This window comes from Mustela putorius, unplaced genomic scaffold (genome assembly GCF_011764305.1).
Source record: "Mustela putorius furo isolate JIRA1106 unplaced genomic scaffold, ASM1176430v1.1 tig00003899_pilon_pilon_pilon, whole genome shotgun sequence".
NCBI classification, from domain to species: Eukaryota; Metazoa; Chordata; class Mammalia; order Carnivora; family Mustelidae; genus Mustela; species Mustela putorius.
This window is the reverse complement of record NW_025422048.1, coordinates 19,123,910-19,147,666: the sequence shown is the minus strand read 5'-3', so window position 1 is coordinate 19,147,666 and position 23,757 is coordinate 19,123,910. Positions and strand designations below refer to the sequence as shown.

The window sequence follows — 23,757 nt, the reverse complement described above, 5'->3', positions numbered from 1 at the left end:
ATTTTTCAATTTTCTCTTTCTTCATCTGTTTTTTTTTTTTTTTTACCTCCCCCCCCCTTTTCTCCCACTCTCTTTATCTCTTACTGTATCATTTTTCTATTTTTTAGATCCCCTTTTTATTTTTCTGTTTTATTTCTCTTCTTCCTCTTCTTCTTTTTCTATTTGTTTTCTCTCTAGATTCACCCTTCCCCGTATATTTTCCCTTAAAAAAAAAAAAAACACCTTTTCTTTCTTTCTCTGTTTATTTTTTGTGCTTTGTTGTCCCCAAGGATGCTGCAAGCATCAGGAGAGAGAAGTGGTCCTTTTCTGCCCTGGGCTGGGCTGTGGGTGGGTGAGGTTAATTTTCTGTCTTCTTGCTGCTCCTTGGAATCTAACCCAAATATCCTTGTTCCCTGCCCCTCAGGGCCCTGTCTGCAGAGTCACACTGTGACTCCAGCCGCTGCTTGCATTCCCAGCACGTCCAATGTAGAGCAATGAGTCCCCAGGTGCGGTGGGAGAATTCATCAGCCGCCCGACAGGGCTAACGATTTACTCCTGAGAAATAATCCATATCCAGATAATGGATCACCCCGGCTCCCGGAGACCATTTGTCTTGGCACTTAAATGGCACCAGAATCCAGGGGCAGAGCCAGAACTCTATCCCAGGTTCATTGGTAGACGAGTAGGCTGGAATAATAATGTGAAGGATTATGATCAAGAGCACTTTACCTTTGCATTGTGCTTTTAAACTTTATAAATTTGGAGGAGACTAACCTTTCTTGGCCCATCACTTTTGAATCCTACACACTGGATCCGGCTTGCAAATTCAGAAGCAGGGGCTTTTAAGTGACTCACCCAGAGTCATCTAGCCTGTTACTGGCAGATGACGGGAGGAAAACTTTATTTTTCTGGCTTCCTGGGGCTCTTTCTTCTGAATGCTAAGTGGTCTTCTGATCTTTTGGTCTCACTGTTCTTATCTGGAAAGTAGAAGCTACTATGGAGAGACAGTCCATTGAAGAGGTTCATTGTCAGAGAGTTTGAATCCTGGGTTTGAATTCTGGTTTTGCATTAGCCAGCTTTGTGGTCTTGGGCTGGTTGCTTACTCACTTAGAACCTTAATTTCCTCCTCTATAAAATGGGAATCCTAATAAGACTTTCTCATAGGACTGTTATGAAGATAAAGAGAGATTATGCATGTAAAGTGCTTAATATAGCACCTGGCTCATAGTAAAATCTCCATGAGTGTTAGTTATGATCATTACTACTGCCTGTCTCTTTGTGGGATGCTGAGTCTACTCATACAAATGCATGAGAAAATTGGTCTGAGGGAGGGGAAGAGATCATTGATGAGCCAGCTTCCACAGAGGTGTCCTTGAGGTCATTGATGGGGGAAGGGACCTGGAGGGGTGAAGGATTTGTTTGGGCTGGAAAGACTGGGCCAGTTCTGGTTTACTGGGAACAGGCCAAGAAAAAAAAAAAAAAAAAAAGGAGGAGGAGGTTGGGGATGTGTATTCAGTCCCTAGACATGTCTCAGCAGTATGTTGCTCAGAAGCATCAGTTGCTGTCCTTCAATTCCTGCCAGCTAGTTTTTCCCCTTTCAGGGTCTCAGCTGTTAGTTTCCTTGGGGTGATTCCCTTCCTCAAAAGCCAGACAGAGGACTTTTTCCCCCCTCTGGGGAATACCGAAGCCAAAAAGATTTTGCAGAAAGCTAGCACAAACTAAAATAATGAAATCTTGAGCAGAACCTTTTGCATAAACGGAAGTTCACTGTACAAATAAATGTAAGAATGATTATTAATGTTCTCAATAATAACACTAACAATCAATCTTTAGAGCTCATTTCATGGAGTATTGCTTCTAGATGTTGACATATCATCTCAGACGGGAAGAAACATCCCCAGAGTCCACCTGCATGCAGAATCACAGCGCGCATTCTTCTCCCACTTGACTGGGACCTCATCCTCTCAGAGTCACACACATAATTCAGCCTTCAGTGGAATGACTCTGACGTTATTGAGGCTCCCTGGAGAATGGATGCTGTGCGGAGGTGGGGAGTGTGGGCTTCTGACTTCAAGCTGCAGGAAGCGAGGAATTGATACATCTCCTAAGCACCAAGGGCTCAACTCCTTGGGAGATGAGAAGGGCTTTGTCAAAGCCTGATGGTTTATTAATAATTCTCCCAACTGAAGAGAGCTCTGTGCTTATCAATTGACAAGTATTTAGTGAGAACCCTATGTGGGGGATCTAAAGAGGTTTGGCAGAGCTGACAATGTAGTTGAGAAGACAGACCAGAGACATATAAAGTTCACTGACAATACAAAGTGATCCCTTCAACAAAGAGATACAAGGAGCTGAGGTGAAGTGGAAAAAAATATAAGATACAGAGTCAGGAGACTTGACGTCACTTAATTTCTTGGAGCCTTGGTTTCTCTATCCTCTTAGAAAGTCAGCTTAGTGGCATCAAAAGAACATTAACTTTGGAGTCAGACCAACCTAACTTAAAATTTCAAGTATTTTACAAATTAACTAGAAGGCTTTGAACCAGTTACTTAACTCCTATGAAGCACAATTACCTTATGTATAAGTTGGGGTATACAATAGGAGCCCCTACCACACAGAGTGGTGGTGAGGACTAATTGAAAGCATGCATGTAAAGCACTGAATGTAATGCTTGACACGTGGTAATCATGCAATAATCTGTTCCTATTATTATATGCAGGGGGAAAGGCAGGGAATGTTTTGAAATAGAAGGGTTTTATTTTTCTTTTCAGCTCTTTATATGCCTGACATTACATTTCATAGGAATACAAACTCAAAAAAAATACTTATATGTAAACAATAATTATGATATTGCTTCATGATATCTTTTATATGCCTCTCCATGTGCTCACTAAATTTGGTATGATCAAATTTACAGAACAATGAAATAGCAGAAGAGGTAAATTACATAGTCCTTGAGATCTAAAGGACTTCTCTGAGCTTCAGTTTTCATTCATCTCTCTGAGCTTCAGTTTTCCCATCTGTAAAATGTGGCTAAGAACAGATATTTCAGAGGGCTGTCACAGAAATTAAATGAAAATGTGTAGAAGGCATTTGGTATAAAACAAGCAGAAAACACATGTTAACTCCACTCCCCTGCTCTCTTCTATAAAAATTGGAATAATAAAGAATCGGCTTCACTGGGTTATTATAAGGAGGAAGCCAGGTAAATATTCAGGGAATGTTGCTAAACTGTAAGACTCCCAACACCAGTTTTATGGAACATTTGTTATTCACAAGGCACTGTGCAGTTAACAAAATCAATCAATTAGGTAAACATAAATTGTCTCCTGTACACATGACACTGTTTTAGATGTTATGAGTAATCCAGAGGGGTCAGAGCCATGGGACTGGATGAGCTCCTCCACACAAGAACAGAACATTAAAGACAGGATCTTGAGGGATGGTCCCATTTGGGGTGCCAGAGGAGAATGCAGAGAGATAAGGAGAAATCATTGATAAGAACACTAGTGTAGCAAGTAAGAGAACACGAGTATAGCACAGTATCCTCAAAGCCATACTGAAGAGTTTGAATGTCTGTGTGGGTTATGGAGAAGAAGCTCATGGGGGAAAAAGAAAATGAATAAGCAGGTGACAGACAGTGATACTGAACAGGCAGAAGAAGTCTGAGAGGTGAGTCCTGGGAGGTGCAGTTTTGGGAAGAGGGACTTGCCATGTGGTCAAGAGTACTGAGCACTGACAAGGGGCTACGACGTGTAGAAGTAGGAGGTAATGAGGGCTTTCAGTAGTGGGTGTGGAGTCACAAGAAATAAAATGGTGAGTGGATAGCAGAGACCATCCATTTAAGCTTTGTAGATCCAAAAGCAGGTAGAGAAAGACAAGTAGAGGGACAAGGGAGTGAGTGGCTCCTTGGTGGCTGAAGTGGCAGTAGTAAGAGGGGCTGAGCAACACTGAGGAGGGCCCAGGGAAGGTACCTTCTTTTTTTGGAGGCAGGAGAGAAAGACAAAAGAACAGAGAGGCCAAGGTTCGACATTCATTCCTTGAACCTGTCCTTGGGTGCTAATACCACCACTCCTGACCCCATATCTTTTCAGGGCTTCTCATTATCACTGAGTAGATTTAAGGGGCAATCTCTGACAACAGCAAGATGTGCGATATGGGTGGATATACTGGTGAATTTCTCCCTGGGGAGGTGGAAGGAAGCTATGGCCCCATTCCCACAAAACTGGCCCCAAACATGGCCCAGCTGAGAGAACCTACCATCTAGGACCTGCACCCATGCCACACAGTCTCTTCTTCTAGTTTTCTTCCTGAAATCAGAACCCCTCTTAGAAACAAAGTCAGGCCCATGGTCACTTAGAGGTTTGTTCAAGTTTTGCTATTATTTGCTAAGGCACCGGGGGCCCCAGGGTCCTGTGACCTGGCTAAATATTTATTCCTTTGAGGACAGGAAAAGGACTTTCTGAATGTAGCCTGGTCTTCAGCTTTTGGACATGTACACACAGCCTGTTGAATGCGTCATATTGGCCTTACTGCCATTTGATCTGGCTCCAGCTATGGCCCTTCCTCTCAAGCATGGCTCCTCTCTGGTCCTAGGCAGACACAGTGTCTGTGGGCCCTCCTTGCTTTGCACCTTAGCTTACAGTCTGACAAGTCTCTTGGGATTTGGAAGGTGGAACAACAGGGCAGTTATGAGCCGTGGATGACTAAAAGTAGAAGAGGGTTCTGGGCCCTGGAAGGCAGGAGATGGGAGCCTTGAACTGGTTCCAGACACAAAGCAGCTTGGCAAACAAAGCCAGCCCTTAGCATCTTTTGTCCTGGGCCAGCTCTAGTGCTCATATATGCCTCCACAGTGCCCAGGAGGTAGGAATGCAGGGGAGAAGGACAAACAGCTCGCTAGTGAGGAAAAATTAGGGCTCTTTGAGGAAAACATTCAGGCTCTGTGGCTAGATCTGAGTCCCTTTTTTAGACCTGAGTTGTTTCAGGATTGAGTTATGGTGGAGAAAGACTTATTGCATTGACAAATGGCAATTAACAAAGGAGGTGATTAAAAGTGAGCGAAGCTACAGGCTCAGAAATGTCAGAGAATTCCTTCTTGCATTTTCCTCTCCCCTACTCCCTCCTTTTCCCTCCCCCCCACCCGCTTTGGCTCTTCTCCCTTCCTTTCCTCTGCCCTCCTCCCGCTTGCTCCATCCACTCCCACCCACAGCTACTGATGTGATTTCTCATGATCTACAGTCAAATGCCATTAATCCTGACAGGCTCACGAGGGTTTGGCTAAGCTGTCCCATGAACCAATCCTGTGAGCAGACAGACCAGGGGAAGTGGCAGGCAGACCCCCCCCCACACACACACCCCACCCTCTCAGGGGGTAATGGCAGCTAAACAAATGAACCAGAGTGGCTTCCCTGCGAATGACCAATAAATCACTTGGGGTCCAAGAAAGATGGGAAACTCCTCAGCAAACAGTGCTCAGGACATTTTCTGTGACCTCCTCTGCCTCAAATGTCCATGGCTCACCAGCCACACAGGCCTGGACTGACTCGGCTCTCAAGGTACCGCTTCCAGATTCTCCCTGGCCCATCTCAGTTTCAGAGGGAGGTCATTCATTCCAATGGGATGTGACAGGTGCCATCTTCAGGCGTCTGGCTCTGCTCCCAGCGGCAGAGACTATTGCTGACTACAAATCCCCTGAATGCCATGCTGGTCTGAAGAGAGCACGCCCTAGGATGAGCAGATGACCTTTCAAGAGCCCACGAACCCAAGGTGGGATGACAGAGTGATATAATGGGACGGGCCCTGGACTAGAGGGCTGGACACTTGGCTTCTAGTCCCATTTCAGCTATTAACTTGCTGGACGATGTTGGGTAAGTCACTTTCCTTCCCTGAATCTTAGTGTCCGCCCTGAATGTGAGGAGGTCAAACTAGATTATCTCTAATAACACTGTCAGCTCTGAGAATCAAACTCTGAAATTTAAAAAAGTCTATTTTTGGAAAAATTCTGATTTGAATTTTTGGGGGATTCCTTCTCTAGGGCTTCCATTTAGCTGCTTTGCTACCAAATCTATCACCCTAAACTCCCCCTCAGCACACATGGCCATTTCCCAGCACCCAAGCCCCAACTAGGACATCAAAAACTGCTTATAGGTCCTGCCTGCCTCTCTTGCTGAGCTAGTTCTGTTCCTGACGCTCGGTCGTCTTCATGGAGTCCTGAGGTGGGACCCTCTAGGAGGGGATGTGCCATCGATCCCCAGATTTTAGGATAGGCAGTTAGGGTGGCTACTTAGATGGAGAGATTTCCCCCAAGTCTGTATTTTCAAACTTTTTAACATATAATAAAATGGAAAGAATGGTACATGAAAACTTGTACATACCCTCATTAACAATTTGCCATGTTTGCATGCTCTCTTTCCCTTCCCTCTCCCCCACTTGCTCCCTGCCATGCTCTCCCTCTGAATGTATATTGCAGATATGACACTTCCCTCTTAAATACTTCAGCACATATCTCCTAAGAATAAGGATGTTCTTAGCCAGGAAGCTTTTTTGAAGGGCTCTGCAATTCTCAGCTAGGGGGATGTCTCCAGTCTCTAGAGCACAAAGGTGGATAGAAAGTATATGAGGTCTAAAGACCAGATTTCAGTCCAGATGTGGGTGTGTGAGAAGGAGCCAAGCATAGGAGAAGGAGGTACAAACGATGGTTCAGGTACAGTTTCCAAATTTAAAAAAAAAAGGAAAAAGCAGAATGACCTTAAAAGTCACTTCCTTTCCTTGAACTTTGGTTTCTTCATCTATAAAATGGGAATTGTGCTAGTCTTGGTCCTGCCAACCTTCCAGAGCCTTATGAGGTTTGGATGTGAAAATAGATTATGAGAGCACATGGGGAGCTGCCACACTTAAACATGTAAGGGCAAGTGATTTGCAGAGCTGACCTTCTGAGCAAGTAAAGCTTCAGAGCAATACTTCCCTGGCTCCAAGCCGAGAAGACTCTGTTAACACATGGAAGTGGATAGTCCCCTTGCTCAACCCCCAAACTCTTGTTACTGGAAGCCCCAGAATTTTCATCTTTAATAGGAATCTCCGTGGCTTGCGTCTCTTGCTGTTTTTCAAGGACCTTAACACACACCTCAGTTTTTCTAGTTCATTTTTTGGATAAATCCATTTTCTTTTATTGATTATGGCACAAACCTGAAAGATCACTTCTCTACTTTTTCTTCTTTCTACCGTTTCTTTCTGTGTTCCTCCTTATTTTCTACTATTCCCCCCAACCTTGTTGAAGCTTCTAGAGTTAGAAAATTCTCTCATTCTGCCTACCCCTAGCTCAAAGAGTAAAATGCTTTACAAAACTAAGTGAACATTTGGGATTTTTAACTTGATTTTATCTTTTCATTCAACCAGAGGGGGTATGTGTGTGGGAGATGCACTTGTCAACTAAAAGCAATTTCTCTGCCTCCCTGGGGACTGAAGCGTAATCGTAGCTCTGTCTTCCTGGTGTCAGGATGAAACCTGCATTTTCCTGAGTGGTGTCAGCACACTGACAGACAGCTCCTGGGATCTAGTGAGGGGTACTGGAAAAGAACGGGGTGGTGACAGGAGGTGGGGGGGACAAGATCTGGAGGCTGGTCTTGGCTCATCTCTCCTCCTCTGCCGGGCTTTGGGCTAGTCACTTACTCTCTTTTGCCTCAGCTTTTCTAACTGTAAAAAATGGGAATAATTTTCTCCCATTTCTACCTTATGAAGATAGTGCCAGGACCTTGTCAGGCTTTGGCTATATGAAAATGTTTGGAAGCAATAGAGTTCTGGAAGGAAAAATGTGCTATGGAAGCAGTGTATCCTAGGAATGCTAAGTAGCTAGAAAGGAACTTCAAGTTTCCCTTGTATAACCCCATTTGAGAAATATGAAGAAGCTCGCCCCATCCCCATAATTTCGTTATGCTACCATGAGCCCAGATAAATCTTTCCCAAACAGAAAAGCAGAGAGACAAAGTCCTGGGGTCCTAAGGCTAACAGCCACTTTGCAAGAGCACATATGATCCCTGTGCACACCATGTAAACCTTTCTAATGGGACTCCTCAAAAGGAGGTACTGGGAGACAAGGTTGCTAACCTACCAATTCTGTCCAGGGCCCTGGAGGCAGAGTCCTTTGTCATCTCACCCCTAAAATTGCAAAGACCTTCATAACAACCTGTTGAGGGATGGGGATCCCCATTACATAAAGGAGGAACCCAGTATTCAGGTTGGGTAGCAGACCTACTTGCACTCATTCAGCCAGTCAGTCAACAAGCTCAGACTCCCACCTGATATTTTAACTTAATTTTTAAAATTTTTTAATATTTTTATTAGCATATAATGGTATTTTAACTTTAAATGCCCTCCAGCTGCCTTTGCATAATTCAAGGAACCCAACAAGTAGGGAGTCCAAATGAGATAACCAGACTGAAAAATGCTATATAGACATACACCAGGATTCTCAGAAAATCCAAATGGATAACTTATGGAAAATCCAAATGGATGACTTTTATGCTCACTTTGAATACCACTGGACCCCATCAAGTTTTGAGGTTTGCTCCATTTTTCCTGCTACATATTTACCCACACCCCAAAGGGAAGTAGAGTGGGGTTCAAGGGATCAAGCTCCCCAAATGGCTGCCCCAGCGCTCCTTGGAGCTGGAGTGCAACAGGAAGACATCATATTCAAGGGTCAAGGGTTCTCAGGGAAATACATCTTTCTACTATACTAGAGTTTCTTTAACTTTATTGGCTGTAAGAGCCTCTCTGGGAGGCTTGCTAAAAATGTTTTCTGGTCCCCATGCCCAAAAATTCTCATTCAGTAGGTCTCAAGTGGGGACAGGGAATTGGCATCGTTACAACACATCCAAAGCGATTCTGACACATCGGTGCAATGGGCCATATTTTTGAAACCCCGATTCACGATTCACGATGAGCTGTCGTTCTTGGAATCTCATTTAATTAGCAACTGTTTGCCTGGTTGACAACTACTTTTGAGCCTTAGGGAAAAAAGATAGGAAGGTCTGAAGTCTTCCTTCTCACAGTCAACAAGCCCCTAGTTTGATTTCATCTCGTGCCTTCTTCTCAGTTAAAATTTGTTTTCTTCCTGCTAAGGACCTCATGGTAGACAACGACCTAAGTAAGGAGCAGGGTGTTTGGCACTTAATTGGAATTGCAATGAAAGACCCTCCAGAAGCAACAAGCTGTCAGGCTCTAGGCTACTAGAGTGAAGGCAGATAGACCCAACATGCCCCTTGTGAGTACACCTTAGGGTAAGAGGTTGCGAGTCCAGGCTAGCAGGCTTCTGATTGTGTGAGGTGGATGCTAAGGGCCTTTGCATTCTTGGGAATGAGGTATCATAGCTGGTTATGTGCCTCTGCACAGCAAAGGAGTCCTGCATTTTACTCACAGACCAACCTTCAGCTTTTTCTGGGTCACCAAAGCCAGCCCCAGTGCCTTGTACCAATAATACAATCCCAGCCAAAAGGTACCAGTCACTCCCCTATCCTTTCTTTAGCAGAGACAAGGCTGCAGATTTTCTTTTATATAAGTTGTATTTTCTTTAACTCCAGAAATAATATATGTTTATTAAAGAAAGATTGGAAAATACTAAAATATGGAAATAATAAAACAGTTAAAAATTGTCCATAATTGCATTGCTTAAATACAATCAATATTAAGATTCTGGTGTGTCTCCTGTTAGCTTTTTTCCACCGATGTGTAGGCTTATTATTTCTTTGTACTGTTTATGTAATATTGTACGCACATTTTGCATTTTGATTTTTTCATTTAAAATAATCAAAAGCGTATTTCCAGTTTATCATATAGGCTTTCAAATTATACACTTAAAAATAACTGCAGTCATTCACTGAGTGAACCGACATTATATACATAGCTCAATATCTTGCATACAGAGAATATTTGATAAATATCTGTCGAATGAATGGATGTATTCCCCTTTTATGTGACATTTAGTTAAGGGCAAAGGTTCTCAAAGGAAACTGAGCACTAATTAATTAAGTGGCAGAGGAGGTGGGTCAGAGAAAAAGAGGGCAGGTGAGAATTGCTAATTCAACTGTTAAGTACATTTTCTTAAGATTTCTGAACTTCATCTCTCTCTCTCTCTATTTTTTTCCCCCAAAGAGTTGGCCTTGGTTTGTCTGAAGCTTGTTCACAACTATTAATATCCCCATTTTACAGATGAAGAAAACCAAGCCTCAGAAAGTCTTCCTAAGTAATATTCCTGAGATGACATAGTACAAAGCAGAACCGGGCTTCCAGTCGAGGTCTGTGAAGGTCCCTGGCTTTGTCCCTTTACCACATCACATCTCTTGCCGAAAAAGGCAACAAAGGATAGCTGTCATGGGTTTGTGGCTCTCGTAGAGCTATTCTGGAAGCAGAGAAACTTCATTTACTGAGGCCCATTGGATGGGACTGGGCAGGCAGCCTCCCCATGAGGGAGCCAAAAAAAAAAAAAAAAAAAAAAAAGTTCATTCAGCTGGGGAAAAAAAAAAGAAACCCATTGATGCCATGACAAAAGCTGGTGGTGGATAAGCTCATGGGAAGAGGTAAGGCCAAGATTTCAATATCCAAGGCCTGAAACTGGACATTTCTAGATGTCAGACTTGTTTGGCTTAGATGACTGGGTATTTGTACAACAGAAATTGGTAGAAGAGCAGGTCTGGTGAGTGTTTGTTGTCTTTGATTGCTTTTAGAAAACAGAGAAAATTGGAAATGATTTAAAAATTGGTGCAAAGGCATGGAAGTACCATGTTTCCCAGAAAGGCAGGAAAATGAGTGGAAGGAAGCCCTTTAAACTGACTAGAGCGCAGCTTTGCTAAGAGTTGCATAACAAAGTACAGGTTATTCTTCCCTGTTATGCACCCCTTCTGCTGCATTAATGCTAATATCAGTGATTAACAAAGCAAATGTAATAACTCCTCTCCCCAAAGGACCTGTGTTTGCAGTTTGCACTCCTCAGGCTGGCAATCAAGCTGTTGGAAGAGGATTTTTCATATTTCTTGCTACCTCCTCACTAGAATTTTGATGGACAGAGCCCCATTTTCCCAGTGGAGAAAACCAAGGCACAGAGTCACGTCCCTACAACTACCAATGGAGGACTGGGGGAGAAATTAATTTGGGCTTCATGGACTTAAGCAGCTCAGGGCTGGTCTACTACTACCAGATGCCCTAAACACTGAACCCCTTATGGTACTTGCCCCCATATGTATTTAAAATTTAAAAATACAAGGTCACAGAAGAAGTGTAATAAAATCCAACACAGTACCACCCCCCATTGAAATATCAAATATCAAATTCTTTCTAAAAATAAATGTTGGTGCCCCTCCTATGCCAGTGCCCTGAGCAAAAAGTATAGGCGGCGGAATCTGTACGTCAGCGGCAACTGACCCCCCCCCCCATACTTATACATACTTGACAATGCATTCGCAACTGACCCCCCCATACTTATACATACTTGACAATGCATTCTTTATCCTCACTTGGAGATCAACCCCCTAAAAACGGAGGTTCTCAGGAAGCATAGCATCTCCCTCTTCCCTGAGGGAACCGCAGGGCAGGGGCAGTAAAAGTACTCTCAGCTTCGGGGCTCCATGGGGACAAAGCTCTCTTTCCCCTACCACATTCTTGGTTCTGTAGAATGGAACAGTGATTTAAAATCAATTTTGGAGCTACCAAGAGCTGAGGTGATGCCTCCCCTAAAACAGAAGGTTCCGATTCAGGGCTCCTGGGGCAGACACTGCTTCCCCCCTAGACTGGGTCTCCCGAGGGCAGAGATGATGTGTCCCCGCAAACATGGGAGTTTGTAGGGCTGGGATACAGCCTCCCGCTCAGATCTGAAGCTCCCTGGGACAGTTGCACCATCTCGCCGGCAAACTCCTTGGGGCAGGCTGGCTTTTATGCACTCGATCGAGGGCTCCTGGGGGCAGAGCTCTCCCCTCCCACTCAGATTCGGGGCTCACTGGGGCTGAGGTTGCGTCTCCCCTCAGACTCGGGGCTCCCTGGGGTAGGGGCAGGGTCCCGCCCTCAGAGTGAGCTCCCGGGGACAGGAGCTGCATCCTGGCCTCCCTCCGGGTGGGGGAAGGGGCTGTGGGATCCGCAGCCTCTCCTCCGGCGGGAGGGTGGGGGTGCTCCCCTGAGGCCCTGCCCCCTTCGTGACAAGCCCGAGGTGTCCGGTGACCAAGACACTCCGAGCTGGGTGCAGGGTGCGGCTCAGGGCGTGGTCACCGGGGGCTACTTAGGGCGGCCCTGTGCGGGGACCGCGCGGAAGCCAGCTGCAAGGCGGCCGGCACTCGGCGCGGGTCATGGCGTGGATCCTGGACTGCCTTTTCGCCTCGGCCTTTGAGCCCCGCCCCCGCCGTGGTGAGTGGGGCCCACGACTAGGGGGGCTGGGGTGCTCTGGCCCCGGGCGGCCGGCGCTGCAGCCCCGGCTGGGCGTCCTGGGGCTTGGCTCGCCGCCCCCTCGCCTCCCTTCCCCGCTGGCTTTTAGCTAATTGTTCCTGGCTCCAGGGACTGCCCCGTCGAGGCCCCGCATAAATCACCAGCTTTGCCGGGAACCGCGAGCAATCCCGCTAATGGCCCGGCGGGACTCTGGGCGAGCGCGGGGGCGGAGTCGCTGGCTCTGCCGTGCAGGGAGACTGCGGAGCCCTGGGGCCCCAACGCGCCGTCCCGCAACCCAAGGACCCTAAAGCCCCGAGGGGGAACGTCCCTGGCAGGGCGGTCAGGGCCCAGGGACTCTGAAGATGGGAGTGGAGGGGGTGTCCTTTCGTCTGAAGCTTGTCCCTCGCATCCCAGTCTCAACTACAGAATATCACCGTTGGCCCCTTACCGTCGTCGAATTCAACCCCTTCATTTAAGAGATGGCGACACTGAATCCCAGAGACGGCAAAGGCCTGCCCAAGGTCATATAAGGAGTTGGCAGCAAATCTGGTTCTGCTGAAGCCCTGCCAACAGCCCACTGCCCCAAACAGCCCAGGGTCGAAGGCCGGAGGTCTTTAGTCTGGGTATTTCCTTGGGTGTCTGAAATCAATGCTCGGTTCCCCTTTGCCTGGGGAATCGAGGCCATAGGTGTGCAAAGATCACAGCACGGATCAAAATGTGTGGGTGGCATTTCACCTCTTTTCTGGAACGGCTTCTATGAGGCACATTTTGGAAACCGATTGTTTTTATTTTTCCTTAAAGTTTCAGGAGACTGACTTTTTTCTTTTTGAGATTTCCCAGGACCCCCACCCACACTGTCCTTCACTCCCCCTTGGTAGGCCCCACCCCTTCCAGGCTGCCACCTGCCCCCACTGCCACCTGTTTTTCCATAGTCTCCACCTCCAAAATCTATATTGGTGAGAGTGCGTCATTGGTCACCAGCCATAGACCAAACCTGGGGCTGTCTCTTCTTTCCTCTGCCCCCTCACGGGCGGGGGAGGAGAGGCAGGGAGAGGGTGGGCCTCAGCTAACTTATTTCAGCAAAAATTTGCTTTTAGTTCTTGTCAGCCTCAGCACCCTGCTGAGAATCATCCCAGGAGTCTGACATACTGTTAAGGGACTACAGCATGCTTAGCAAATTCAAGTACAGTCTCTGGCAAGCCTGAGAAGGAAAGAAAATTTAACTTTTTGTTCTGTATGTTCTTTCAGGTTTATGTGATCCTGATAAATTGGAATAAAGGGGGGGAGGGAGTTTTATAAATGCCTTTTAAGGCCATATGGCTCAGGCACCCGATACCAAAAGGAGTAAGGGGGACCCTTCCACCCCTACCTGGTCTACAAGATTGTGGTGTGACTCCAATGAGATCAAGGATAAGATGGTTCCTTTATGAATACCCTATTGGGAGCGGGTTAGTATCACACAAGGAAGCCCACTCCCACCTAACAACATTCTTGTCCATTAGAATTTGAAGGCTTTTTCTTAAACCAAACCCAAATCTATGTCCTTCTGGCCCTGGTGCTGACCTTCATGATCCTTCCAAGGGAACAGTGCCAACCCTCCCTGTTCCGCCACCCCCACTCACCCCGGTTCTTATCCAGGCCAAACCTCCCTAGTTCCTTCATCTGTATAACATGTGACATGGCTGCAAGTCTCCTACCCGCATCTAGCTGCTCTTCTTTGAACACTCTCCAACTTGTGAATGCCTAGTGATCTGGCCAAAAGAGGACTTCCAGCTGTGCCCCTGTAAATAGAGTCCTGGACGGCTGACTTTCCCTCTTTTGGAAACGTACATTGCACTCATGGTACACAGATAAGTAGCCATAAATTCACACATATATACACATTTCCACACTTAACACATGCCCATATACAAATCACTAATGTGCAAACACACACGCTTCACATGCATAGCGTACTTTTCACACAGAGTACAATATGCCCACACCACACATGCACATTCTATACACAAATCCCATGGACATGCCACACAGTTCACACAAATAGTTTATTTTGAAAGTACTTTCGACTGAAGCTTCCTTAAAAAAAAAAAAAAGAAGAGGAAAACCCAAGTTCTTTTTAGAGTCTCCATTCTGTATTTAGTAGGTGTTTGTGTTTGAACCCAAGTGCAAGACTTTAGATTTGCTACTGAATTTCCAGTCTGGTAAGACCTGTGTCCCCACATATGCTGGTGGCACACCACTGCCTACCCCAGCTCTAGTACTCATCCAATAGCAGCCAATTATCTATGACGCGCTTCCAAGATGCTGGGCCCTAGGCTCAATCCTTTATGTGTATGATCTCGTTTAAGTCACACAACATCACTCTGCAATAAGTAATTAGTCTTTGAGTACAGTTTTGTTTTGTTTTTTTTTTTTGACCAGGTAAGAACCCATTCATTGCATTCCCCCCTGACAAATGCCGTGTAACACGAAGCTTAATTATTGATATTCCATAGGGTTATAATTGCCCAGGGTGCTCCCTTCAGATGCCTTCCAGAAATCCTCTGGCATCAGAAGTGGGGGAAAGTAGCTGGCCACCGACTGAAAAGAGTGGAGGAAGTATTCTAAATGTTCTTTAGACCACATATCCCTGCTTTCTGAGGAGACAGTTGGTATGTCAGAGTAATCTTTTGAGGTTGTCAGTGGACAATGGACAACCATACGAAGACATCTGGACAAGGCATCATTGAGATCTGGGAAGAATGGTGGCTTAGAAAGGTCTTCATTCCCAGAGAAAGGGACAGCAAAATTGATCCACTTGAACTTGTCTCTTCCAGTTTGCTTTTGGCATTGGATTTAGTCTCAGACAGTTGGGCTTCTGTAAAGCAGCCAAAACTCTTAAGCTGAAGGGACCTTGGGGCCCACTTTATATACAAATTTGATCCTTTCTTGGAGATGGGACCCAATCAATTTGCTATGACCAGGCCTGGTTGAACTGTAACAGGATAATTTTTCAGAGCTGGAGCAAGTTTGCCAGTGTGACAACCCACTCCCCTGGTCATGCTATCTGACTAGCACCCCCATTCACCAGTAGCAGGACTTCCCAAAATTCCTTTGTAAATCATTTATTTGCACCTCAAAAGACATTTATCTGTAGGGAAAAAAAATGTGCAGCTCTTGAGCTTAGGTTCCTGGGTGAGCCCACACTTTACCCACCAGGAGGCTAATATACAGAATCTGTGTGATGAAAACTGGCTGAAAATAAAACTTGCAAAAAGTACCTCAGACTCCAGCAGAAGAGCTGACATTCATCGAGCTTAAATATCAAATGACAAAAAGCTTATTGGGCATTGATAGAGAAGGACACCAGGTCCCTGAGGGTGATTATGGCAATGTGAAAGCAACATTGTTCCTTTGTTCACACTTATCTACTAAGATGACCTAAACATCCTACACTAGCGGAATGGTTAAACAGACTGGATGACATACCACTTATCAGACTAGTCTACAGCCATAAAGATGGTGTTCATGAAGACTATGTAGCAATGTGGGAAACAGTATGATTACAATTGTGTCAAGTATGCATTTTTGAAAGAGTGGAAGAAAATTCAGCAACAAGGTCAAGTAAGAGATTCTATGAAGTGGGGGTCAAAATAGTTATTTCTGTTTCTTAAAATCTTTATCAGGTTTGTTTTTACATCACTTTTGTAATTTAAAAATGTTTTCAAAAGGTTATTACAGGGCCTATGATATGCAAATAGTCCAGATGACAACCTAGAATCCCACTATAAAGTGTTTAAGGGCTTTTTTCCTTCAAATTTTAGTTTAAATGTAATTTCTAGATCAGTCAGCTAAATGTGGTCTCCCTAATGACCATGAAGTGTCCTCTAAAACTGGGTGGGAAGAAGCAGAGCTGGTTTGTGTCCCAGGCCTGTTTTTGTAATGTTGCTGCGAGCAAGTTATTTAGTCTCTCTTCAAATGATGTAATAATGCCTACATTTCCAGGTTATAAATAAGAGTAATCATATTCATATGGTAATATCAATTACACTAAATATCCTCTCTGGTTCAGGTATCAAAGATGTGCTTTCCTTCTCCAAATATTTACCATGGACCAGTCATTTTACATAAACGATTTCATTTAAAATTCATTACAACTCTATGAGGTAAGTATTATTACCAATATTTTAAAGACAAAAGCTCAAACACAAACCAAAAGAAGAAGAAGAAGACGACGACGACGACAAAATCTCTGAGAAGTTAAGTAACTTGTTCACTGCCACACAGTGGCTGAGCAAGGATTCTGGCCCTGTTTGATGTGATTTCAAAGCTTGAGTGAGATTAAAAGAGAGAACATCTGCAGAGCTCCTAGCCCTGTGCTGATATACAACAGACAATTACTGGGTGGTCTGTATGAGGTTGCTACTGTTCCCTTGCCCAGAGTCCAAATTCTGGTCTCCGATCTATTTGATTACTTATAGATTCCTTTCTGCGAAGAAGTGCACATTTCAGCTGGAAGATGCAGTGCAAATACCACCTGTGTCCTCATTGCCGGGGCTCTGAGTCACTAGGAAACGCTTTCTGTTTCCTCCTGACAGTATCATTTGTTCTCACATGTATCAGCAGAAGTAGGTAGATGGCATGTTTGATGAGCCTTGGCAGCTACTGTCAAGTCTCAGATACATCTCTTGGAAACCACACGGCTTGCTCAGCATGGGTGCCCAATACCCAGCCACCAATAGGTCCCTGCACTCAGGGAAGCTTTGAAAGTGGCCAGGGACTATGCTAAACCCCTGGGTCGCCAGAGGTATGGTATGGCTGACCCTTCATTGCTTCTGCTCCCTCTTCCCTCCTCCAAGTAGAGGTGGCAGGGCCTCCTCAGAAGCAGCTGTGAGTAAGCACTGGAGAAGTTTTTCTAAATTCCTAAGACCTCAGAGGGACTCAAGAAGAAATAATGCTGCATGCTGGAGTCTGGGGGTCAGTGAGTGGTAGCATGCACATGCACGATGAATAAGAGGGGTGGGGGAGGGGAGAAGGTGAAAGCATCTTCCAGAGACTGGAAACGCCTGGAGCCCAGTCTCTCAGAGCTTTGTCTGGCCTCGAATCTCAGTACTTCTCTGCTTATTATACTTCTCTGGCATTATATCAACCCCCCATCAACTTTTTAACCTTCCCCTACCACCTCCTGCTTAAAATGCAGCTTTAGCTTGTAGTGACTTGCTTTTGTCTCTAGAGGGAGGCAACAGCACCAGGGAGGAAAGAGCACAGATGGGGGTCTTCTCTCACTTTACCATTTTTGGCAAAGGGTAGATTTTACTTCCCTTTAACTGAGCACAGATAAACAACTAATTGGAACTTTATTTGTGTGCTGCAAAGTTTATCTCAGAAAAATACCCATCATCTCTCTCCTCATCACCCCATCTATCTCCCAACTTTGGTGGCTACTAGAGAAAAGGTGGCCTTTGAAATCCCTTTTAATTTCTAAGGTAGCGGTGAATAAACAGAACAGGAATTGTGGGGGGGGGGCAGTTTAGCCAGGAAATAGTCACGCTGCAGTGAGGGTTGGGGAGTTCAGGACATAACTGGGGGCGGTGGGTTGGGGGGGGGGGAGTCTAGACATTGGGCAGGTAGTTTGAAACTTTCCTCCATGGAGTATTACCACTGAAACCTTGGTCTCATTAACACTGCCAGGAGAAACTGCAGAGTGAGAATTGGACTAAGGGTCCAGTTCTTCCCGGGCTGCATTAGGCTGATCAAAACATTGTCCTGAAAGAAGAGGGACTATTTCAAGAGTGTCAGACACATCAGTAATGAGGAAAATTGGCAGCTCAGTCAGGCAGCTTCAGTCTCTGAACAAAGTAGCTGAGACACTCAGGGCTATATAACGGGGGGAGGGAGTGGTCGAGGGAGGGAATTAACCTCTTCTTGAATGTTTACTGTGCATGTTAGGCATTTGGCTGGCACTGTCCACAGTCTACCCCTTTCAGTCATCCGAGCATTTCTAAGGCAGGTGATAGTATCTCCAATTTACAGATGAAAAAAACAGATTCAGAGAGATGAACTAGCTGTCCCAAGATCACACAGCAAGTAAGCAATGGAGCTGGGATATAAACTTAAAGCTTTCTCACTCCTAAGCTCCTCTGCTCCCATGGAAAAGGTGAAGATTCTCATAGGTAAAGGGCTTTACTCTCATGGGGAAACTAAGATCTCTCTCTTCAATAAAATTCACACTAGTGCCTTGCCCCTACAGGTTATTTTAGTATGAAAACAAGCAAATTTCTGTTTACCTTTGGGAGTAATGGGGGTTATTAGAGCATTTCTCCACCTTTACAATTCCCCATGTAATCCTCATGTTATGAACTCCAAAGAGAGAGAGATGTATAGTGGGAATTTTAAGCTCCAAGTAGTGTGTGTGTGTGTGTGTGTGTGTGTGTGTGTGTGTTGGGATGGGAGGCAGGAAGAGAACCTTAGAAGAGGGAGAGACTCACAGGAGTGACTTTGAGGAAGTGCAGGTGAAGCCGGTATATTCAGAAGAGGTGTCAGACTGGCCCACAGTAGCAGGAAAGCCAAATGTCTGAGACTAGATGGTGGGAGACGCCGAAGTTTCCCTCAACTCCTCATATGGGCGGTGAGTGACTTAGACTGGCCTCTCTATCATCCTCGCTTCCCTTTTTTTCAAAAGGAAACTTTCTGGCTACATATTAGTTTAGGCAATGTTTTTTTTTTTTTTTTTTTCTGCCTGCCCAGGATGAGGTGCTGACCCAGACCCAGCTTGGCAGAAGCTTTATGGGTGTTCCAGCTGCTTTCCCAGTGCACACCAGGCTCATTTGTGCCAGTCGAAAGGGCGCAATAATAACAGCAGCAATTTAATCGTGCTTCTCTCTTCCCCCCTGAAAAGTGGTGAAGTGACTCACCACAGTTCAATTGTCCCTCTCTATCCACCCCCTGACCCCTTCGCAGCAGTCTAGGCTGGTTCCCCGGGGGCTGAGCTGGAAGCCGTGACTGGCCTGACACCCCCCCAATAAATGTGTTTCCCCAAATGCAATGTATTGTTTTAATTTGGATTTCTCCTATGAAGCTGCTTGGAAAGCATTAGACCAGCATGAACCCCATTAGGCAAGTACAGTGCTCCCCACCAAACATGAATAATACAAAATGGGGCCATTCGGGAATCTTTTCTCCCGGAGGGGGGGTCTGCTTGTTTTTCTATGTGCAGCTTCATATGAAGATGCCTATTCTGTTTGAAATTCATTGCATACCAAGTTCTGGTGGTAATGCTATAAAAACAGATCTGGGGGAGCTGTGAAATCGTTCCCTCACTCCATCCTGACCCCTCACCTTCTCCATACCCAATTCTCCTGATCTTATGGCTAGAAAATACTCATTCTCTGATCTTTCTTTCAGCACCAGCCTAAGGAGAGCTCCCAGAACTAGAACTGGTGAGATGCTTATGAGCCTAGAGTAATTAAAGATTTTGAGGTGTCAACAAAGCAGGTAATTAGGTGGAGAAGGTATCAGCTGTCTGAGAGACAAAAAAAGTAATTATGCTGAACACTCTTGGTGCTGTCAGTAAACTCAAAAGAAAGATTTGTTAGGAAATGATACTGTTTGATAAAGATTTCAATGCCTAGCAAGAATCAGAAGGCTCTTGGTGAGGCTGCCTGGTATAGAAGAAAGGATTGGGGAACATAGCAAACCTGTATTTAAATACCAGCTCCACCTTCATCTGGCTGTGTGATCTTGGGGAAGTTACTTAACTTCTCTGAGCTTGATGTGTGATGTGTAAAATAGCAATAATCATAGCTCCACGTACCCCACAGAGTCATTGGGAGGACTCAAGAAGGTAATGCATGTAAGAGCACTTAGCCTGATGCCTGGTGCACAGTAAGTGCTTAATAAATGGTAACATTATTATGATGACCACTACTATTATTCTTACTATATACCGGGCATTCTCTGCAGGAGCTCAGAGTTTAAAAGGAGAGACCAATAGTTGCAGTACGATCATGTCATGAGAAATAAGAAGAGGTAACTGTGGTGGCTCAAAGGAGGGAGCCCTCAACTGGGAGGGAGGGGTACAGAAAAGCAGAGAAAGATTTGTGACTCTTAGGTTAAGTCTTACAAAAATTAAGTAGGAGCTTGTCAGGAGGCCCAGGAGGAAAGGGATAACAGGCAACTGGATTTGCCCACACAAAGCCAAGGAGGTGTGAAACAGCAAGGCCCTGAGCAAATAGTTGGGCTCAGCTAGCAAGGACTGGGATGTCCTGGTGGGGGAAGGGTTGTTGGGCAAGTGACCAAGAATCTCTCCAGTTTACTCCCACCAGCCCCTGCACCTCGCCCCTAGGTGGCCTACCTGGCCAGTCACGTGCAGCGCCCTCCTCTTCTTTCCTCTAAGCAGCCAGGTAAGCTCACACCCTGCCCCAGCGGGCCTGGAGGGCACCAGCCAGGGGCAGGCAGACCCAGACAGGACAGGTCAGGCCAGAGGACGACCCTGCCCCAGTCGCGGGCCCGGTCCTCCTTCCTTGTCCACCACCCCCAATTAAAAACAAAACAAAACAAAACAAAAACACCAAGCACACAGTCACTTGGATTCTCTAGACAACCCTGTTCTCTCACACACCGTACTCACAGACTCAGGCTGCAACCCCACTCCAAAATACACATGGTCTCCAACCCTTCATCTGAACACATACACTAGCCACATGCGTCCCCACTACACACATGAACACATCACACCCAAAGACCCACACACCCTACGCCTTCATGCACATGAACCTTTGAACACACACCTTAAGTAAGCCCACATAAAGACATCTCGCTCATGAACTCACACGTTATACACTCCAACAAAGGCCCCCTGTAAACTCATATTGCATAGCACATCTAAGGGTAAACACCAAACACACGTATGCACACGAGGTTCAACAGGCACACACATGCACACTACACACATATACACACTCACCACAGCACGGCCACAAACTCCGGCAGAAACCATACATCAAACACACCCACATCCAGATCGCACCTACATAGTCACACTATAATCAAGCACAAACGTACAATCTACAAGCGTGCACACACAAACACCGCACAAAACACACACTCCATGTCCTAGCGCAAACCAAATACACTCCACACCAAGCACTCGGGTTAAAACGTGCGCCGCGCACACACACCCCACAACCAGCCACATACCGAACGCACACACAGACGAATAGCACCAGCGCGCGCGCGCGCACACACACGAGTACATGCATACATACACACACACACACAGCCCGCCCCTCCTTCCCGCCGGGCGGAAGAGTAGGGGGCGAGGAGGGGAGGAGGGGAAGGAAGGAGCGGGGAGCGATGGGCTGGCCAGGCAGTGCAGGCATAGACGCTTTTTTCCTTTGACCTGAGGTGTTGCCCCCTTAACACGCCCCTTAACGCGCCTGTTCCCCCGTCCCAAGCAAAGGGGTAGAGTTGGGTCCAGGCAGGATCTGGTCGCAACCCGGGAAAACTGGAAGGTCTGGGGAATCCGCCGGCGGGTGGAGAGCGTGAAGGCTTCGCAGGGACCCTGCTTCCGCGTATAAACGACCCCCCGGGTGGCTCCTCCTCCTGCACCATCCCCCAGACCCCTACACCGCATTGACCTTTGTCCCCCCAAGGGGTGTTTTTAACTCCCCTCCCTGAAAGAGTGGACAACTGTTAGGGGTGGAGGGCTTTAATGGTTTGAAGAAGTAAGGAGTTGATTTCTGCAGAGAAGCTTCTTGCGAAACCTGTCCTAACCTAACTTGAAGACGTCTCTTAATGGAGAACTCACTATTTTGCAAAGCAACTAATTTTCTGCATAAAAATCACTGACCCCGCGCTGGACACATAGTAGGACACATAAATGTTCCTCCCTCCCGCTTCTGTCACCAAATCTGGTAGAGCTATCTGCAGCCCGCACCAGCCCGTTACAGCTCTTGGGCAACCGGTGAGTTTTTTTGTGTTTTGTTTTTTTGTTTTCTTAGTGCACAAGCCCTCCTGAGGACGGCGGCCAAGGCCAGGGAGCCACTGGCGGCAGGGGGCGGTAGAGTCGCCAAAGGTGCTTTGTACTCCTGGCAAGGTAGCCCCTGCAGGGAGCTCTGGGATACAGGCTACAGAGGTCACCCCAGAAGGCTCGCGGCCAGACGACCATTTGGCTCCCGTTGCTTGCTTTCCTCCTTTCGGTTGAGATGCGCAGCGGGTGGAGGAGAGGTGGAGGAAGAGGCTCTGCCCCCTGCCGCGCATTGTGTAAAGCGCGGTGCCCAGGCTTCCGAGACTCGTTAGAGTTCGAATCCCTACTCTGTGGGGTAGCTGACTAGCTTAGCAAGTCCCTCAATTAGATCGGCGGGGTGGTTGTGAAGTTGGAAGGAGGAAGCGCAAGCAAAGTGCTTATCCCGGATAAGATCTGGAAGATCTCCGTTCCTTGCCAGGCCCTCCTCCTCTCCCCAACCTTCATCAAAGATAAAGATTTGAAAGTTTGAGGCATCGAGAACTCAGAGGGAGGGATATGTGGCTCCCAGATGATGCCCCCAAGCCAGGCCAGAAAGCCAGAGGACGGACAGTGGCATTCAATTATGTAAGCCACGGTCTGTGTTTAAGGGAAAAGCTTGCATCAGTGATTTTAGTGACGCCACTCGGGAGTCTTAAGACATTCCAGGTCACAGACCCAGTCCTTGGGGCAGCGGTGAGGCCCTTCTGCCCATCACCTCCACTCCTCACAGGTACTACCTATTTTATTTCTACCCCTGTTCTCCTCCCTTCCAAGTAGCTATGTTACTCTTTTCAAAAAACTTGTGGTGAGCACTCATTGGATGCCAGGGACATCTCCTCCTACCTGGGTGCCTAGCACAGTGCGCGGCACAGCGCTGTGGCTGTATACAGGCGGCAAAGACATGTCCTGGGTAAAATCTTTTGGAAACGCCGAGACCTGAGGGCACCAAAGGAGTTATCATAAGGAATCCAGAGAGAGGATTCCTGAAGTGGCACCCCAGGCACTGTGGGGAGGAAGAGGATGAAGGCTTTGGGGGAGGGGGCTTTTCCTTTCCTCCTCAAAGTGGTCCATTTCTAAGCCTGCCTGGAAGGATGTTGTTCCACTGCTTCGGAGGTTTCTGCGGTCAATTAAGAAGAAAGCCTCTTTCCTGGAGGGCAGAGGCCCTGGCCAGCTAGAGGGTGAGTCACTGTCTCAGAGCTCAGCAGCAGAGGTGGCGCTAAAGTGGCAATGAATCACTCCAAGATGACATGGGGAGATTACCTGAGTGAGGATGAGCAGGTGGATGAAGCAGAAGCCCGAGCCCTTGGGACTGGTGCTAAGTGGTAGTCACTATATACAGACGCATAGAATCGGCTCCTAACCCACTTCCCTGCTTCCACTCCAGCTGG

At 46.5% G+C, this 23,757-nt stretch overlaps 1 protein-coding gene across 1 annotated transcript in view; it reads left to right on the top strand.

The window, feature by feature from the left end:
- Window positions 1–12,187: 12,187 nt before the first annotated feature.
- The window catches only part of ARHGAP36 (Rho GTPase activating protein 36), a 31,018-nt gene continuing 19,448 nt past the window's right edge, over window positions 12,188–23,757 (top strand). Inside the window, exon 1 of the mRNA XM_004778715.2 lies at window positions 12,188–12,366. Within this exon, the coding sequence (XP_004778772.1) occupies window positions 12,309–12,366 (58 nt within the window). The 5' untranslated portion in view covers window positions 12,188–12,308. The remainder of the gene's footprint in view (window positions 12,367–23,757) is intronic.